This window comes from Paramacrobiotus metropolitanus, unplaced genomic scaffold (assembly GCF_019649055.1).
Source record: "Paramacrobiotus metropolitanus isolate TYO unplaced genomic scaffold, Prichtersi_v1.0 Parri_scaffold0000048, whole genome shotgun sequence".
In the NCBI taxonomy this organism is placed as follows: Eukaryota; Metazoa; Tardigrada; class Eutardigrada; order Parachela; family Macrobiotidae; genus Paramacrobiotus; species Paramacrobiotus metropolitanus.
This window is the reverse complement of record NW_026570268.1, coordinates 678,366-698,066: the sequence shown is the minus strand read 5'-3', so window position 1 is coordinate 698,066 and position 19,701 is coordinate 678,366. Positions and strand designations below refer to the sequence as shown.

General features: G+C 50.2%; 4 protein-coding genes across 5 annotated transcripts; 3 read left to right on the top strand and 1 right to left on the bottom strand.

Annotated features, from left to right (window-relative positions):
- Positions 1-664: 664 nt before the first annotated feature.
- On the bottom strand, positions 665-2,459 carry LOC129591732 (ctenidin-3-like). Of its 2 annotated transcripts, none has more exons than XM_055487511.1 (4): positions 2,252-2,459; positions 1,541-1,861; positions 1,404-1,475; positions 665-1,145 (listed from the first exon to the last, which is right to left on the bottom strand). In XM_055487511.1, the coding sequence occupies exons 1-4, from the start codon at positions 2,304-2,306 to the stop codon at positions 1,141-1,143; spliced, it is 453 nt and encodes a 150-aa protein (XP_055343486.1). In that variant the 5' UTR covers positions 2,307-2,459; the 3' UTR covers positions 665-1,140. The 2 variants fall into 2 exon arrangements, with proteins under 2 accessions (XP_055343486.1, XP_055343485.1); XM_055487510.1 differs by having other exon boundaries at positions 665-1,127.
- Positions 2,460-4,727: 2,268 nt separating this feature from the next.
- Positions 4,728-8,372, top strand: LOC129591731 (cytochrome P450 3A29-like). The gene is made up of 15 exons (XM_055487509.1): positions 4,728-4,992; positions 5,059-5,155; positions 5,438-5,493; positions 5,557-5,600; positions 5,682-5,734; positions 5,807-5,872; positions 5,930-5,980; positions 6,064-6,152; positions 6,234-6,385; positions 6,469-6,593; positions 6,652-6,861; positions 6,919-7,292; positions 7,813-7,895; positions 7,961-8,040; positions 8,102-8,372. The coding sequence occupies exons 1-15, from the start codon at positions 4,877-4,879 to the stop codon at positions 8,177-8,179; spliced, it is 1,674 nt and encodes a 557-aa protein (XP_055343484.1). The 5' UTR covers positions 4,728-4,876; the 3' UTR covers positions 8,180-8,372.
- Positions 8,373-8,725: 353 nt separating this feature from the next.
- Positions 8,726-12,231, top strand: LOC129591730 (cytochrome P450 3A24-like). Its single transcript, XM_055487508.1, has 15 exons — positions 8,726-8,941; positions 9,027-9,123; positions 9,516-9,571; positions 9,635-9,678; positions 9,775-9,827; positions 9,884-9,949; positions 10,062-10,112; positions 10,196-10,284; positions 10,366-10,517; positions 10,592-10,716; positions 10,780-11,001; positions 11,058-11,431; positions 11,482-11,564; positions 11,632-11,711; positions 11,771-12,231. Exons 1-15 carry the CDS (start codon positions 8,823-8,825, stop codon positions 11,846-11,848), a joined length of 1,689 nt encoding a protein of 562 aa, XP_055343483.1. The 5' UTR covers positions 8,726-8,822; the 3' UTR covers positions 11,849-12,231.
- A 447-nt stretch (positions 12,232-12,678) lies between these two features.
- Positions 12,679-19,511, top strand: LOC129591770 (ATP-binding cassette sub-family A member 2-like). The gene is given in 19 exon segments (XM_055487571.1): positions 12,679-12,796; positions 12,904-13,001; positions 13,165-13,585; positions 13,707-13,825; positions 14,166-14,735; positions 14,795-14,953; positions 15,033-15,191; positions 15,194-16,499; positions 16,558-16,694; positions 16,757-16,978; positions 17,034-17,348; positions 17,453-17,659; positions 17,720-17,908; positions 17,970-18,123; positions 18,182-18,231; positions 18,286-18,479; positions 18,546-18,621; positions 18,727-19,186; positions 19,250-19,511. Coding segments are annotated over 19 exon segments (4,983 nt in total). The 5' UTR covers positions 12,679-12,768; the 3' UTR covers positions 19,369-19,511.
- Positions 19,512-19,701: the final 190 nt, after the last annotated feature.

Genomic DNA, 19,701 nt, shown 5'->3' with positions numbered 1-19,701 from the left:
AAAAGTCTCATGGTCAATGTTCGGTAGTAATTGTTATTATGGTTAGCATTTTTTCGAAGGAAATTGTAACCGTTCACTAACTCCGGCTCTAGTTCGTTTTTACTCTACGTATCTGTACGTACGTAAATTGAGAGGTGCGCGCCCATGTCCACGTAAACTCGATATACCGGTACAAGTACACACTCGCGGTACATGTACATATGTATATATTTTTATATTCAATTTGGCGATACAATACAGTCACAAGTTTCCATAAAAGTGAAAGAATTGTACTGAATACGCAGCCTCAGCCGACTACGGAAATGGGCGGCCTAATCACACAGAACATTTCGCGGTACATGTTGTAATCATAAAGGGATTCTTGCTTTTCTTGAAACTACAGCCGTGTACATGTATCTACACTAAACATATAATAATGGGTATTTTATTCACAGTGTGTATTCATATCCGCGAGCACCACTCAGTAAATAAAATTAATTGAAGAATTGGTCCCAATTGACATGAGAAAATAGATACGAGCATTATCCAATATGATTATACTGTACAGTATATACGTAAATTATTGGAATATTGTTGTTAGCGTTTCTCTACTATTAGCTGCCGTCTAACATATTTAGCTGCCGGTAATAATTTTGACATTTGAAAATGTACTGGAATCATCTTGCAGTTTGTCAGGTGATTTTATTGGGTTCCTGTACACTCACGGGAGGCACCTGAGGAGCACAGCTCCCTGCGACTGCCGCGAGACTGGCCACTCAGCGTCTACATTATACAGTGCACGCCACGAAACAACACAGAAAGCCAAACTGTAAATTAAATTATTCAGTTAGTCTTAGTCGCGTCCACATTGAGCACATACTGCGCGTGCAGTCAGGGATACCGGGTAGGTGATTAACTGGTTTACTAATTAGTGAAAGGAATAACAACAGCTGCTACGCAAGCAGGCCCGAACAACAACACACAGAGGAAGAAGCAATGAAGAGGCGCATACGTGTGGACCCGCCACAGACGCCGCTCGACGAGAGGAGGAGATACCGCGGAAGGGGGGATGCCGGTCCGGTTAAAGGGTCAGTGTAGCGGTTAGTAGGATGAAGCCGGCGCTGGCTGGATTTAGTATCCGTTGCCACCTGCAACACCACGTTATCCTGTAACGCAATGCGCGGTTGGACGGTGATTGAATAATATATACAGCGCTGATGTGTGATTAAGAAGGCGGCGATGAATGGCATTAGCACACCCGGCATGTCAATGAACCGAAGCGAGACCGCGTGCAGCGGAAGCGCGCTATACACTGGTCACTTCCGTGCACGCTGTACTACGCTAATTGAATTAAATTATTCGCTAAGCGGCCGATCGGTGCTAACGCCGTATTGCCTTAGGCTAGAACGCTGCGCTGCGCTTACCTCCGTATCCTCCTCCGTTGCCTCCGTATCCACCGCCTCCGTATCCACCGCCACCACCGCCAAGACCACCGCCTGCAAAATAAGGGGAAAATTGATGGTCAAAGTTTATTCAACAGCGGCGCCGGTGCTGTTCATACCCAATCCGCCGGCGTTCATGCCAAAGCCGAAACCCTTGTTGTAGCCGAAGCTGCTGGGGTACCAGATCCACCAGGGCACGGGGATGTACCTGCGGTAGCCGTAGCCATAACCGCTGGAATAACCGAAGGGGAAGCTGAACAGATCGCCGTAGCCGCCGCCGCTGCTGCCCGTGCTGCCGCCATAACCGCCGGCGCCGCTGGACGCGTAGTTGGAGCCGGAGGAGGCGCTGTTGCCGTAGGAACCACCACCGGTGGAGCCGCCGTATCCCTGCCGGGCCTGCGGTGCCGCGGCGTTGGAAGAGGCGGCGTCGTCACAGTATACTGCGGAAAGGGACACCGTCAGCCGGATTTTCATATACACATGCCGGATTTATATATACCGGCTGATATATATATTTTTTTTATATACTATATATTTTTTTACATTTTTATATATGCCGGTTATATATATTTTTATACATGCATCTGCCGGATTTATATAACCGACAATATGTATTAATTGTACATGTATATATGCACGTGTCATATATACCGGCATATATATGCATTTATATTTAATATATGCGTTTATATTTAATTATATATGCGTTTATATTTTATTATATTAGTATATATGCGTTTATATTTAATTTTATATACATGAAAGGATATAATTTTTTATATACGTATATGCAAGGTGTACGGGCAATTAGCGGAAGTTTTGCGCCTTACCTGTGGCGAGGAAGGCCGCGCCGGCTATTAGACAACTGGCGATTAGGGACTTCATGATGAAGGGGAGAGGACTGTCTGACGGGCTGGCCGCGCTGGCCGAGCACACACTTATCCGGGCGAAGAAGTAGCTGGTTATAATCCGCGGCTAAGTCCCCGTGCGATCGGCGCTCGCTCAACAGTCAACTGACAAATCCGAGTCGATGCTGTTGATAGTGCATAGATACATCTTTATATGTGCATCTTCTCAATCCGTCGCAGCGCGCCGTATCGGCGCGCAATCTTCCCCGCAGCCATAGTTCCTGCATGGCGACAGGTATAGGTGCGCGCGCACCTCATGTTCGTCTAGGCGTACGTATGCGCCGACATGTGTACAACAGTATGACGGTGCCGAAATACGGAAGCATAAGCTTAACCTGCAATGCGCGTTGCGCCGGCTGACCGCTGACCGCCGTACGAATCAACGTATGAAAGGCTTCTTTCCATCTCGGTATTCTGTACTCAGCATGTGTCCGCTGCACCGCCGTATATGCCGAAGAAAGGAGGAAACCGGAAGTGAATAGTTTCGCTATACGACGTGGTAATTAATGAGATTAATGACTGCAGCGATCCTTGTGTGAATCGGTGCGCGTTGTGCGTGAATCGACTTAACCGACTTTCGCCGGCAGATGCACAAGCCGGTCCCGGGTGTCGCTATCGTGTAGTCTGTGTGCGAATCGTGAGGTCCGTTTTCTTGCCGGTACGTGTGGCTGCACACTACACACCGGCAAAAAGCGCGGACAATGGTATTACTAGGCCAAACCGGCAACCTTCACTTGCCGTTAGTTACCGCTGTAAGTCTTCTTCACGCTGCCGAATTAGGTAGGGTCTGTTTTGTCGCTGTGGGTAGCCTGAGAACTGGATCAAGGTAATACGGTTTCTCCTTAATGACTCCTTAATTAGCGGCCTGCGACAACGATTCGTTATATTGTGGTGCGCTTTTGCACAGCCGATGTACGTACATAATATTGATACTTCGTTCAGCGATTAGCCCTGGACAGTAAACAGCCGGGGTTATAAAAGGCCGCTCGCCGTTTGTTAGGTAGATCTACCGGGTTAACGAACACAGAACTTTGACCGGCAGTGTACAGCGCGATAGAGCATATAACGTTCAACGGCCTTGACGTTCGTCTTGATAACAAAGTAGTGTGACCGTTTAAGCCTTTCATATGTAATATATGTACAGGCTGTATGGATATCGATCATGAAAATGAAGATTTACAGAGACTTAAGAAGTAACGCGAGGTTCCCAGTGGTAATTCATTTTGGTAATAATTATATAATCATGTCGGAAGCTTGAGAACCGTTATTACACTAGCAGCTATAGATCGCGATGCTGTTCATCCGGTCTGTCCACGTTGACCTTTATATAACGCCCACTCGCCCAGTCAGGCTGACCCTATAATAACATCGGGGCTCCGAGTTCGTTCCAGAGAAAAGTACAATACGTTGCAAAGTACAATATCGGGGCGTGGATAGAAATCCCCTCGCCCGGATATCACTTTGCAACTGAATAATCATGATGATTTATACACGAGCGGCATTAACGATATCATATTGCGAGCGCTGTGCAATGATGCCGGTATGGAGTCAGTGGGTTGGTGCGAGAGAACGGAAAGCGTCCCGATGGAGCGACACGTTGGAAATATCCTTTTAGTTTTAAGTTTGGGATGTGACTTGCAGAGACATGATGGCGGATTATGTTTATTATCATGTTGTTTATTAATGTCGAGACCAATGTTCATTATGTTTATTAGTTGTAGTGTTTAATGATGTTTACTGTTTAGTGTTTCAGGAACGGTTTGAGGAACGGTTCGTTATATTGTTACGTATTAATATCGCACTGCAGCACCCAAAATTTTTTGGAAATTCCTACTGGAAATTTTTTTTGGTTAATTCAGAAGTTTTATGCTTTTTTGGGGTTTATTCTTGGTACGTAGCATCAATCGCTGGTTAACCGCGCTGTTTAACTGCCCACAAACTGCATTAATTGTATGAATTCGGTATTCGTTCCCTTTCTATATCGCACCGAAATTGTGTTGATTAAATCAATCAGATTCTGCCAGGACGAAATGCGCTGATTTATGACAGGGAAGCACAATAATTAGTTTATATACTATTGCCTTATTTAGCCTGCGTACTGTTGACAGCGTCACTAAATTAATTGTGATAAACAACACAATAATCAGAAGTGAACATTAATAGACACTGAAGTGGACTGGCTATGAATTAAAATCAGTCGTATACACATTCGAATTCTGTACGAGCAGATACCTGCCAGCAGCAAAAGCTGCACTTTTAACAGCGCGCTTGTAACTATCACGGTAGCCGTTGGCTGCTGCAAACCGGTCACTTCCGCCGGTCGCTAAAATAATTATCTGCACAATAACATATCTGTCACACGTCTACACCACAGCACTTCTTTCGCTGCTGAATTTATTCTTCAAGTAATTTTAAAGCGGGAAATGATTGTAACAGGAAACATTAATAACAGTCACTAAAAATTGGGTAACGAAGGCAATTTCCAGTATCCAGTCAGTGCCGCGTGAAGGACGCTGCGTGCGGACACGTCGTATAATCCGATCTATCATGACGTACACCTTCGTACACGTCCCGCCGCTGCACGCCTGGCTCGGCATCCTGGCGGAGCAGTTGTGGGTGTGCTGGCCGCTGCTCGTCGTCATGGCGCTAGCCGGCTACTTGTAGTAAGTGTCCGCTTCTTGTTCTGCTGCGCTGACGCAATGACCTACTGTATAATGCATGCCGGACAGCCGCGACTTCCGCTGGAAGCGGCGCTACTGGCTGGACAAGGGGATCCCCACGCCGCCGCTCTTCCCGCTGTTCGGCTTCTTTGTCGACATGTTAAGGGTGCGTACGAGGTACTAGAAAATCCCGGTGATTTATTTTATCATTAAATACATACTTCATCGTAGGCTCTTGCCTATTAAAACCATTTTCGAATTAAATTTACATGGTTAGAGTCGTAGTGCAGTGGCTGCTTTCTAAGCGCCAGCATCGCATATGTACCGGTACTACCTGTATTTCTACGCAAGAAATTTACCATCCAGCTCGTACATGCATATACGTTTATGCGGATAATTATAAGCGTTTATGCGTATAGAGGTATCCTTTCCTCTTTTACATTTGCAGCTGGGACTGAACCGTTTTGACGCGCGGAATTTGACTCGATACGGCCGGCAGTTTGGGTAAGCCCCGAAGCTGCGCGTTGCCGCCGCTACACCGCACTAACCCTGTGCCGGTCATCCTAGGTATTTCGACGGCCCGGTCCCGGTGCTGGTTACATCGGATAACGGTACGCAACAGTAACAAGCGCCGCCAGCTTGCGTAAAATGTTGTCGGCTGGCTCACGTACCTGATGCCGGTTCCATTGCAGAAATGATCCGGCAGATGTTCGTCAAAGACTTTAACCTCTTCCTCAGCCGGCGGGTAGGTACAGGCCTGGGGAAAATGACCTTTACTAACTGGCGCCATGTACTGATCGTTGTGCTTTGCGCATAGGAATTCGACCTGCAGGGACCCTTGATCTCCAAAGCCATCCTCTTCCTGCGAGGTCACGAGTGGAAGGTAAGATACTGACAGCTGCATATACTGCACCGGCAGCTATGAGGGGCCTGTCTGTAGGAGATGCGCGGGATTCTGCAGCCGGCTTTTACCGCGGCAAAACTGCGCCAGGTGCGTTTGCCGTCGTCCTCCCCGCGGAGGGCGCTTACCATTACCGCGCAGCGTATAACAATGCGCGCCGTTTCATTGTGCAGATGAGCGGCTTGCTGAACGAGTGCTGCAGTCAAACGCTGGACAAGATGGCGCACTTGGCCGACACGCAGGAAGAATTCGACGCCAAAGAGTATATATAGTTAGCCAACGCTCGCACTAATTCAGCAGTGTAAAAGACTCGTTAAATGTGTGTGTTTCTGGACGCCGGCAGGTTATTCGGCCGGCTGACGTTGGACGTGGTGGCCAGCAGCTTCTTCGGCGCCCGCATCGACTGCCAACGCGATCCCGATAATCCCTTCCTGCGGCACGCCAAGAGCCTCTTCGTCTTCGTATCCCTCCGCAATCCGTTGATCTTCGCCGCCTGTATGTGTCCAGTTAATCAACTGCTGAATAAGCTAATGTTCATTTAATGTTGTACGTACATATATAGTTCTGGATGTTTATAGTTCTGTTCCCCCAACTGGTGCCCCTCTGGAAGCGACTAGGAATACAGTTTCTCAATAAGGAGTCGGTGCAATACTTTGCTAAAAGTGTGGAAAGGATCGTCAGACTACGAGGAGATCAGCAAGATGTAAGCGGCTTTTCATGTTGATGGTTTCCCGCGTGGCCTAATAAAGCGCTTACTCCAGACACGGCGAGATTTCATCCAAATGATGATGCAGCATCTGGAAAAGCCGGACCGCACAGGGCAACCGGCAACGCCCGTCGAGCAATCGCGGAAACTTCCGGTCGACGTGGAGCAGCCAACCGGCGCCGACGTTTCAGCGGACGCCTTGAAGATGGATGAAGCAGCCGACAGGGCATCCGGGCTATCGTCGCGCCGGGCCATAACCCTAGAAGTACAGGAAGAAACTAACAAGAAACCGGCATAACGCCAGGAGAAAACGTTTTTGCAGGAGATGATGGCGCAGTCCATCATCATCTTCATTGGCGGCTACGAAACGACGGCCATCACTTTAAGCTGCATGGCGTACGTGTTGGCGCTGCACCCGTTGGTGCAGGAGCGGCTGCACGCCGAGATCCGGCGCGTGCTGGCGGAGGGTGGTGAGGCGAGCATGGAGCAGCTGGCGCAGATGGACTACCTGGACGCCTGCGTCAACGAGACCCTGCGCTTGTTCCCGCCCGTCACCCGCACCGAGCGGCAGTGCAGTGAGGACTGGTACTACGACGGCGTCAAGTACGAAAAGGGCACCATCTTTGCCGTTCCCGTCTACGCCATCCACCATGACCCCGCCTACTTCCCCGATCCCGAGAAATTCGACCCGGACAGGTGATACTTGCTCACGGTTCTTTTACTGCTGAATGCTGATACGGTATAATTCTGTTGAATACAATTATTTTAAAAGATATATATATATATATATATATATATATATATATATATATATATATATCTATTAACATTTCCTGTAAAAAAGTAAGACTAAACCGCTGCTTGAGAAAAGCAATGGAACGCGCTTCTCCGGTTAAATCCCGAATCTTGCCAACCATAAAATGTGCCAGTTTTGAAACCAGACCGAAAACACCCAGCGTTTCCCTTGCCAAAGGATAGAAAACCGCATATATATCCTACAGCAAATATATATAAGCACGTTACGTTACATTTTTTTCTATTCTAGGAAATGTAGTTATTGTAACTTCTCTGGGAATGAAGCAAAACCAGTATATCGCCTTAACCCGAGACAAGACAGAGACTTTGGTTGTTTTGTAAATGTAACTGTCAAGTAGTATACCAGCGCCTGCGACTTTTGTTAACTGGGTGGCTATTGCCAATAAAATTTATGTTACAGGTTCTATAAGCAGAACAAAGAACACATCCAGCCGTATACGTTCCTCAGCTTCGGCCAGGGTCCGCGGCATTGCATTGGCATGGGTACGCTTCCGCAGGCTATTGATGGGCAGGCACAATGTTTTCTGACGCTGGGTGTGTTATTGCAGGATTCGCCTACTTCGAGATCAAGTACGCCATGACGCGGATACTACAGCATTTCCGTTTCGTGCGGAGCCGGCGCACAAAGGTCAGCACAGCATCCTGGGCAGTGTAGCGTTGCAGATTTCTGTAAGGTCGTTATTATGTAGGTACCGCTGCCGCTGCGAGATTTCGGTTTTCTCACACTTAAAGACGGCGTATGGATCAAACTGGAAAGGAGGCATTGATGTCGATTTATTCAATACAAAGCAATAGATCTTTTACCGTACTCTGTACATAGTTCTCGCATATGTTTCACTTTCTAAAAAATTCATTTACTTCGTCGCTGTTGTAATTTGGTTTAAAGTTGTGAACTCTTGTTATTTTGTTCGTCGCTAAGATGTTAAACGCAAATCGCAATAAAAGGCAAAGGAAGCTAAACATCTGTTAAACTTGTCTAAAAGAGACAATGAAGTATGAGGTAATTTACGATAGAAAGCGAGTATGCAAGATTATTACTAGAATAATAAGCAGCATAGTACAGTATCAAATAGCGGCGCTAACGGTGGCAAGTAAGTAGCCGTTGGCTGCAGTAAAGCGGTCACATCGCCGGCCCGATAATTCCACCTGTCACTCGGCTCATGAACAATGCAGCGGCAATACTTTCCACTGCGTATTGTCATGGGTAACGGCATAGCGGAAGTAGAGAAACACAAACAGCAGTCAATCAGAGAAAAACCGAGAACAGGAAACAAATACACATGGCAGCAAATGTCAGCCAACTGAAAAAGACTGAATAAATTATTTCTTAATAAATTACTGCGCGTACGTACTGAAATTAAGGGAGCTGTGGACGCTGCGTTGTTCCCCTGTGTAATACCTGTGTCTATCATGTACCCCTTCTTACAGTGTCCTCCGCTGCATTGGCACGTCTGGATCGGCATCCTGGCGGCGCGCTGCGCGGCGTCCTGGCCGCTGTTGGTCGTCGGCGCTCTGGCTAGTTACCTGTAGTAAGTGACGGTGAATGTCTTCGTCGTAATATATGTCTCTTGAGTACATACACGCTGCCTAATCAACACCCGCGCGTGCCGACAGCCGTGACTTCCGCTGGAAACGGCGCTACTGGCTGGCCAAGGGCATCCCCGCGCCGCCGCTCTTCCCGCAGCTGGGCTTTTTTGCCGACATGGTCAGGGTGCGTACCGCGGTACCTGTATCAGGATATGTATTGTGTACTGTCACTGCCGTTGTAGGAACTTTACCGGGCAAGAATAAAGTTGTTGATAATAGTGATTTGGGTTGGGTTTTTTTTAATTCTTGATTGTGCAGTGCCGACCGTAGTGATGTTAGTCATGACTGATTTTGTCGCGATGGACATGAATAACGTTGCCCAGTTGTGGTACATATATATATTATGTATGTACAATAGTATTATACCGTAGTACACATATATAGTGACATATACTGCATCTGTGCATCATGTTTCTTATACTTCTAATTTTATATATTCTGATGTTTTCTTATGTTTTTCCGCCACTGACCATGAGTAAATGCAACACGCTTGATTTTTCCTTCGTGTATATGTAGTTGGGACTGAGCCAGTTCGACGCGCGCAATCTGGCCCGATACGGCCGGCTGTTTGGGTAAACAATCTGGACGGGGCTACATTCTACGCGCACCACAAATTGTTCGTTGTGTTGTCGTAGGTACTTCGACGGACCCACCCCGGTATTGGTCACGTCGGATAACGGTAGGAAATGCTCTGCGCGCTCTACTGCAAAACAGTGTATTGTACAGCTGGCACATGTCATGATAACAGTTGACCGTCCTTGATGGTCTATTACAGAAATGCTGCAGCAGATTTTCATCACCGATTTTAGCATCTTCCACAACCGCCGGGTACGCCATCAATACAGTGTACACCGTAATCAGGCGAACGTGTTTCTCTGCTCTAGGAGTTCGATCTACATGGGCCGATTATGTCCATGGCCGTCAACTTCTTGCGCGATCACGAGTGGAAGGTATATCAAAAAGGTCATCAGTTTTATCATATATACGTAGCCCTTGTCATATCTAACAGCGGCCACTTGGTGGCCGTAGCGGCGACCGGCTAAAATAGCGCGATGTCTGTAGGAGATGCGCGGGATTCTGCAGCCGGCTTTTACCGCGGCAAAACTGCGCCAGGTGCGTTTGCCGTCGTCCTCCCCGCGGAGGGCGCTTACCATTACCGCGCAGCGTATAACAATGCGCGCCGTTTCATTGTGCAGATGAGCGGCTTGCTGAACGAGTGCTGCAGTCAAACGCTGGACAAGATGGCGCACTTGGCCGACACGCAGGAAGAATTCGACGCCAAAGAGTATATATAGTTAGCCAACGCTCGCACTAATTCAGCAGTGTAAAAGACTCGTTAAATGTGTGTGTTTCTGGGCGCCGGCAGGTTATTCGGCCGGCTGACGCTGGACGTGGTGGCCAGCAGCTTCTTCGGCGCCCGCATCGACTGCCAACGCGATCCCGACAACCTCTTCCTGCGGCACGCCAAGAACCTCTTCAACTACATCTCCCTCCGCAATCCTTTTCTCTTTATAGCTTGTACGTCTAAAGGTCATTCCTAATTATACCGATTTACGCTGGTGACCTTAATGTTGTTTCTTGCGTTTCTGCAGTCCTCTTCCCCAATTTGATTCCCCTCTGGAAACGCCTGGGCCTGCGCTTCCTGCAGAAGGAGCCGGTAGAATTCTTTATCAACAGCACGACCAAGATTATCCGCATGCGAGTGCGAAACCAGCAAGTAAGCGGAGGCGCTAGTTTGCCCACCGGCTGGTTGATCAAGTGCCATCGGTTGATTTTTCAGACTCGAAAAGACTTTGTCCAGCTGATGCTGCAGCACCTGGACCAGAAGGAACGCTGGGCCCTTCAGTCTAAGGCGTCAGCCGCCGAGCAGCCAGGGCCGGTGCCGGTGGACGCCGAGCAGCTGGCGTCCGTCAGCGCCGACGTTTTATCTGACGTCTTGAAGATGGATGGTTTAGCCGAACGAGCAGCCGGGTCATCGTCCCGTCGCTCCTTAACTCTGGATGTACGCCCACCGTAGTTAACGGTACTAAAAGTAAACAACGAATTATGCTGCTGCAGGAAATCGTGGCACAGTCCGTCATTATCTTCGTGTCCGGCTACGAGACGACGGCCATCGCGTTGAGCTGTATGGCGTACGTGTTGGCGCTGCACCCCGCGGTGCAAGAGCGGCTGCATGCCGAGATCCGGCGCGTGCTGCCGGCCGGGGGTGAGGCGAGCATGGAGCAGCTGGCGCAGATGGGCTACCTGGACGCCTGCGTCAACGAGACGCTGCGCCTGTTCCCCTCTGTTACCCGCACCGAGCGGCAGTGCAGCGAGGACTGGTACTACGGCGGGGTCAAGTACGACCAGGGCACCGTCTTCGCCGTCCCCATCTACGCCATCAACCGCGACCCGGACTATTTCCCCGACCCGGAGATCTTTGACCCTGACAGGTGCTTAGTAATATAACCGGTGACCTTTAGTGAAACCTTTGGTTTTGCAGATTCTCCAAGGATAATAAACAGCGTATCCAGCGCTGTACCTTTCTGAGCTTCGGCCAGGGACCCCGGCATTGCCTCGGGATGAGTATGCGCCGATTTACGTAGCACCTAATGCGGCTGAATGCGTTAAGGGAGCTTGCGCCTTATTGCAGGGTTCGCCTACTTCGAGATAAAGTACGTCATGGTGCGGGTGCTGCAGCAATTCCGCTTCGTGCGCAGCCAGCGCACAAAGGTCAGGATGGCGACACCTTGCGCATGGAGAAATTCATTTAATGTCGAGTGGTGTTACAGGTTCCGATGCAGATTCGCGACTTTGGCTTTCTCACTCCCAAAGCCGGCACATGGATTAAACTGGAAAGAAGACAGTGATGGATGCTTAGTGCTTTATTAATTTTTAAGAGATTACTTTTCTTTGACAAAACAACATCTTGTGTGACTTGCTGCCTACTTTCACGCGGCGGCACTGTATTGTCCATGCCGGTAACTACGTATTTGCTATAGTTACGGGAATTTCTGTTGTATGGCTTCTTCCGAATGCAAAATAAGAACATATAGCTACGTGTGATATTTCTGGCCAAATTTATTTTTTTTGCGTCATGTAATTATCTTCACCTCCGTCGAAAACCGGCAATCTTTTGCCGTGCGACAGCGTCTTGCACCGTAGGCGACACCGCATTGGCACATGATCAATGTACCAGTTTAAATTTGTATCATTTTAAGTAGTATTACGCGAATGCACTTTTGTAACATTGATGGCCTTTGCCCAATAAAATTGAAATGTACCGGTACATCAGTGTCCGTTGATCTTGCTGTTTCCTACTGGCTTGTGCTAATAAATACCATAGTAAGTACTGTACATGGATATTGTACAATTATCATCAGCGCAGCGAATATTAAGAGTACTAACTGCGGCAATTTCATGGCGGTTGCCGCATTTGCAGATAAATCAGTAAGCGGATGAAGAGCAGCCGGCGGCCGCGCTTGTATATTTGTTAGTAATCACGCAGATTTCTGCGACAGATTTTTCCGCCGCGGTTCAATCTGCAAATTAAACATCTGTGCCGGTTGTGAGTATGCATCTGCCGGCGACCGTCCATTATTGCATTGGTCCACTTTCAATGAGCCGGTAGCGCGAACAGAAGCGGCTCGCAAGTGCGCAGCTACACCAGCCTATTCGGCACGTGGAGGACGTTCGCTACAATCAGCATGCAGCTTTGAACAACTGCTGTAGAGCTCCCGGCGCAGTTGCAGAGCGTTCGTTAATTTCCGTTTTTTCAAATCCTGAAGCAATGGCGGCCGATGTGAAGTGCGAAACAGGTAGGCGCTCGTATCCATCCGAAAGTCCTTCAGACCGCACTTCCGCCGCTGCGGAGGTTGTACAGGTCCAACAAGAAAGATACCTTGATAGTCTTCCCTTCGAGTAGATACATCGTCGAGGATGTCAGCGTACTTTTCCCAGTTGTTGCTCATGATCCGCCGGAATCTCCTCCTGAAGCGCCGATCCACCAAACTGGCCATCCTGGTAACTGTCGCCCAAGGGTGGCCTGTTTTGTACGCGTATATATACTCATATATTTTATACATAATAACATTTGCATATCATATATGTATGTCTGGCCTTCATGCTCGTGTATATGTTAGATACGAGGCATTGATACTTGACTATTATACGCGTGCTTGTGCAGGAGCTCGTGGTGCCGACATTCTTCCTGATCGAGTTCATCTTCCTGGGCTGCCTGATGTCCGCGCGCAACGAGGCCTTCCCGGCAGTCCCCGAATTCGTGGAGGAGCCGCTGCCGTACCCGGGCGTTCCCTTCCGCGAGTACGGCAGCTTCTACGCCGTCGGCTACACACCGGACAATCCCGCCGCCGCCTTCATCCTCAACTACACCAGCGTCTGGTGGAACCGGCTCAACACCTCCAACGCCCTGTACACGGCCGCCTTCCCCTCCGAGGAGGACGTCGACAGCATCTACCTCAACGACACCTTCCCGGCCATCGGGCTCGTTTTCCACGACGCCACCTTCCGCTCCTTGAATTATTCCCTGCGCTTCCCCAATCAGTGGTTACCGCCTACGTCTCGCCCCTTCTTCCGCTACGGCCTTGGTAAGCGCAACAACACTCCACCTTTCTTGGTGCTTTCGGACTCGTGGTCATATTTAGCCTTGGATGAAGTTTGACACCAGCTGCGAATTCTACTCACACTGATCGTTTCGTTGATTAACAGCATCTTGCCGACCGTACAACACCACCACCACCGATCATCCCAACATGTGCCCGGCCAATTCCTATGCGTTGGCAGGATTTACTGCTCTGCAGAATCTCATCTCCACCGCTTACACAATTGTAATGGCCGCCTTTACAAAATCTTTTTAATTTTGATTAAATTTTTCATTCTACAGAAAGTAAAGGTCATTCTATAATTTCATTTGTAAAGCCATATATACATATAAGTATACATGTATGTAATGGTATATATGAAATAAAAGGTCATCATACGATAATTATGCAAACCCCATTATACAGCGTGACATATATAACAAATATATATTGTTTGCATGAAACAGTAGGTCTTCAAATAAGTATATAAAGTCGTTAGATTAAGGTCGTTTGTTGATAATAAAGGTTAATATAAGGTTATTAATTGTTAATAATAAAGGTTATTAATAAAGATTAATATTTGTAGTGGAAGAGCAACGGCACCCTGGCCGGCCTCACCCCGTTGCACCTGACGACAAAACTGATGCCGACGGAGGCGACCACGGTGCTACGCGGCGACGCCCAGCTAGCCGGCATCCCGGCGCAATACCTAGCCAACCTACTGGGCTTCTACGTGATCTTCTTGGTGATCGGCGTGGTGACGGAGAAGCAGCGCCAGCACATCCACAGCATGCGCCTGATGGGCCTGCGCGGCTCCGTGTACTGGTTGAGCTGGCTGCTGATCTACGCCGGGATCATGCTGCTGGCCTCCGTGTCGGCACTGCTCCTGGCGCGCTACTTGTCCATCTGGCCCCGGAGCAGCTTCCTGCTGCTGTTGCTCGACTGCATGCTCTTTGGGCTCAGCGTCATCGCGCTCGGTTTCTGCATTTTACCACTCGTCCAACGACCGTTGATTGCCGGGCTGATGACCTTTGCCTTGATGGAGATCTTCGGGTTTCTCTACCTGGCCGAAGTGTTTGCGCCCATGATGGCGGAAGCCGGGAAGTGGGGCATGGCGATCCTTTCGCCGGCGGCTTTCTTCATGACCTTATCACGGGTAAAATTAGTTCACTGGTTCATTTAACATGTAAATGTGGCGAGCATGGGTAGTTGTAGGTTGCGAAGGCGGAGGCTTCCGGTTGGGGAATCTCTTTCGAGAACGCCATGGATGCTGACGGTAGCGGGTCGGCAGCGCCGTTCTCCTTCGGATTTGCCCTCATCATGCTGTTGGTTGATCTCGGAGTGTACAGTCTCCTGGCAGTCTATCTTGCCAAGGTCTTCCCCAGTGTGTAAATAAATTTTAAGTTAATTTTTCGGTGTTACGTTACATCAAAACATTACCCTTCTTTGACAGGTGATGATACTGCCAAGTTGTTGCCGTGGTTCTTCCTGTCACCTTCCTATTGGTGTCCTGTTAAACAAACGGAATCCTTTACCCCGGCCAGCTACGATGCCAACATCCGGCGGCTTTTCGATACCGGCGACGTGGAAATTCCTTCGGACAAACTGCGAGAAACAACCGCAGTGATTTTCGATGATGTCCGTAAAGTGTACGCGCAACCGAAAGGTCATCCGGTAGCCGCGGTGGACAGCTTTACCTACGAAGCGTACGAGGGCGAAATCCTGGCGATCCTCGGCCATAACGGCGCCGGCAAGAGCACCCTCATCAACATGCTCACCGATCTGACCGCGCTCACTTCTGGGACGATTCTCGTCTACGGGAAGAACGTCAGCGATCCGCTGCAGTTGCGCCAGCTAAGGCGTACGATGGGCGTGTGCCCGCAGAGCAACGGCGTGCTCTTCGACACGCTGACAGTGCAAGAGCACCTGCAGTTCTACGCCCGACTTAAGGGTTATTCGAACGAGGTCGTTGCGGAGAAATGCCGGCGGGTCTTGAAGGAAACCGGGCTGGACGCGCATGCGACACAGCCGGCGCAGCGACTAAGCGGCGGCCAGCAGCGGCGCTTATGTTTAGCGGTGGCGGCCATCGGCGATCCCCGCTTACTGGTGCTGGACGAACCGACGTCCGGCATCGACCCGTACTCGCAGCGGCTGATATGGGAGATGCTGCGCGGGATGCGGACCGACCGCGCCATCATTCTGACCACGCAGTCCATGGAGGAGGCCGATATCCTGGCGGACCGGAAGCTGATTATGCGCCGCGGACGGTTGTGCTGTGCCGGCACGTCCTGGTTCCTGAAGAAGCGCTTCGGACAGGGATACCACCTCACGGTGCTCCTTGACAAGGACGCCGATGAAGCCGATGAAGCGGCGCTGACACAGGTCGTGCGGGAGTTTGTAGCGGAGGCGGCACCGGGGCGGTCGCACGCGGCACATGTGACCTTTGTCTTACCCAACACCGACACGTCCGCGCTGGCGCGACTCTTTCGCTACCTCGACGACAACCTGCAGCTGTTAAAGGTCAAGAGCTACGGTGTGTCATTAAGCACGATGGAGGAGATCTTCCTTGCATTGACGGCGGAAGCGGACGACGATACGAACACCAGGAAAAAAGCCGGCATCTGCGATTCGGGTTTGACTTCCACCGTCTTCACTGCAGCGGATTCCGGTGACAACATTCCCTGGTGGAAGAAATTTACATACTTAGTCCGTGTGCGACTGTTGTTAATGCTACGGTCGCGGCTGTCGCTGGCCTTCCACGTGGTCATCCCGGTGATGCTGCTGTTAATGAACGGCGGAATGTCCATTATGTCGGCGCAGTGGAAGGCCAAGCTGTTGGGCTTGGAGCCGCTTAATTTAAACGACATCGGCGACGAATTCATTTCCAGAAACGCACGCTACTTCGTAGACGATCGTGCCGGTAAGGTGCACCCGTAGATTTATAATAAAGGTCAACGCATCAGGTGGTCGCGTTTTAGGAGCGCACTTGGATCATTTAGTCGAGCAGCTGAACCGAAGCCGGGTTCCCTTCGATACAATGCCGTACCGGGAGCTCCCGTCCTCTCCCAACCACGCCGGAGGATTTATAATCCACAACTCTAGTGCGAGCGAGCAAGTACGGTATGTGCCTTATCTATCTGTTTGATAATTAAAACAACGGAGTTGCCTCTCGCGCAGGGTTTTGCCGCCAGCCTCGTATACAACGGGACGTCGCAGCACGGTTTGCCGTTCAGCGTTAATTTACTGCTAAACGCCGTGCACAACTGGCTGACCGCCGCCAACGAAACCTTCACCGTCACCATCCACCCGTTCCCGGCGCTAAAGCCCGGTTTGGTGCAGCTGCTGCTGGACACCATGCTGGGCTCGCTGCTCTTCAACGTGGCCGTCGTCCTGATTCCGGTATGAAAGGTCACGCATCTGGCATTAACGTATGTGCAGTGAACGCTTTATGTAGGGCGTTTACGGCGTGGACATGTGCCGCGACCGCGAGATCGGGATGCGCCGGCAACTGCGGATGACCGGTTGCCCGGCGGCGCTGTACTGGACCAGCGCCTTCCTGGCCCACTGGCTGCATTACGCGGCGGCCTTTGCGTTTATGCTCGGCCTGCTTTTCGCCTTCAGCGTCGCCGCCTTGACCCAGGCCGTGGGGGCGCTGCTGCTGCTCTTCCTGCTGTACGCGCCGGCGGTTATTCTCGCCGCCTACTGCTTCTCGTTCCTCTTCGCCAGGATGGACATGGCCGCCGTCGGGATACCCTTTCCCATCGCCGTAGTCAGTCTCTGCTTTTACTGCATTTTTCTTTCGTTTTATTTTATTTTATTTCTAATTTACCGGCATTTGTTTATTAATATATATCAGCGTGTATCTGTTGGCAGTTGACCTTTCTGCTGTATTTGATCGTGTGTGTATTGGACGCCTTCGGGGAAGCTGGTAGTGCGCAGACGGTCCACTACGTCTTGACCTTTCTCTTCCCGTTTTATGGATTCTTTGGCGCCACTTTCTACCTACAAAAGACGGGCCAGAACAGCGCCAACAGGGGATACTTTGAATGGAGCTCCAATATTCCCGTCGTTTTTATCGCGGTAACGATTTGACGCTTATAAATCTTCAGCATCTTCCCATGACCTTTATGTTATAAACAGCACAGCGTCCATATTCCGCTGTTGATCCTGCTATTACGCTATCTGGACGGCAGGGACATGCGCCCGGCGCCCTCTTCCGGATGCCTATCACCGGTACAAAGCGCGGAAGACCCCGGAGCAAGACCGGATCAGGACGTGGAGGACGAGCGCGTTATCGCCGGGAAAATTGATCCCGAAGCGGAAAGCAAGGTAAAGCTTATTAAAGACATTATTAAACACAAAACTAATGTACGAATGTGTTTTAATACAGTCGTACTCCGTGTTGCTGCGTTCGCTGTACAAATCCTACAACAAGCGATGCCGGTTGGCCAGCGCCCTACGGAAGCAGAGCATCAGCGAGCAACACGTCGCCGTCCGCGATTTATCGGTGGTGGTGCGTCCGGGAGAGATCTTCGGATTATTAGGTTAGCAGATGCACCGTTATATAGACCGCGTAGCAATAAAGCGCCGGTGAATGCTCAGGACCCAACGGCGCCGGGAAAAGCAGCACGCTGTCCATGGTCACAGCCGAGGTACATTCCGTCGTTGTTGGATAAAACAGGTTGGTTGATCGTGCGTTTGGACAGGTGGCCGCGAGTCGCGGGGAGGTGCACGTCGCCGGCTACAGCGTAACGGAGGAAACGCAGCGGGCGATGCAGTGTACGCGCTACTGCCCCCAGCGTGATCCGCTGTGGGATGACCTTAGTCTGCGGGAGCACCTTCAACTCTTCGCGCTGCTTAACGATGTACCGCAGCAGCAGCAAGCGGACTACCTGCACACGTACGTACATCTATTTCTCGCTACACTGAAAATTAGCACTAAAAGAGAAACAATTTTTGGAGATAGATTAACGGACGCTCTGCAGCTGCGCGAGCATCTGGACAAGCGCGCCTGTCAATTGAGCGGCGGCACTAAACGCAAGGTCAGGCCCGGGGTGACCTTTCTTCAGAAGGCGCCAACTTTGACTAATCAAATTAAATCAAATTAAAATTAAAGCGGTATATGTGCACAATTTTCCATGATGTAGTTGAGTCTGCTGATCAGTCTGATCGGTCGCGCGCCCCTTCTGCTGCTAGACGAGGCGACCACCGGCCTGGACCCGCATAGCAAACGTCGCGTGTGGGGTCTCCTCCGCGCCGCGGCCCGCGGGCGGGGCGTCCTGCTCAGCACGCACTCCATGGACGAGGCCGACGCCCTGTGCGACCGCATCGGCATCCTCGTCAACGGCCAACTGCAGTGCCTCGGCTCGGCGCAGCACCTCAAGGACAAATTCGGCTCCGGCTACCTCCTGCAGATTAAAACGCCGCACCTTCCGCCGCCTGGCGATCATGACGACACTACGGACGCCCAGACAACGATCATCACGGCCGTCCAAAGAGAATTCCCGCACGCGCGTTTACTGGAGGAGGCGGGGCAGTTGGTGACCTTTGCTCTGCCCCGGGAGGAGCTGCCGGCGCTGGGCACCGTCTTCCTTCAGCTGGACGCATGTAAACTGATTTGATTTGATTTATTTTCTGAGTAGACACTGCCACATACATATAAATTTGCAGTGCAACAGCAGTTGCAATTGGAAGAGTTCGGCATCAGCCAAACGAGCCTGGAACAGGTGTTTGTCCGCTTTGCCCGCATGCAGACGGCAGCCGACGCTCTCCCGGATTCGCCGGCGTAAATCGCTGCTCCTTCCCCGGTCGCACACCGCCCAGTGCTGCGATTTCCTGAACGGATATCTTTCGTTAATAACCCGTTTATTTTACTGCTTGGTATAAATACGATTACATGTGTTATAAATACGCATGTACATATACATATTCATGTTATACATACGCACGCCGTAAAGTGTACGTGCTGGCTTTCTGTTAAAAACATAATAATTGTCAATAAATTAAGTTCAATGATGAAATTCAGATCGAGAGTGATTGTCCGGCTATGAGTCAGCGTGTGGTCCAATTACCACAGTGGTGGCGCGGCTTGGCACATGTACAGCTCGTACCCGGATCGTATT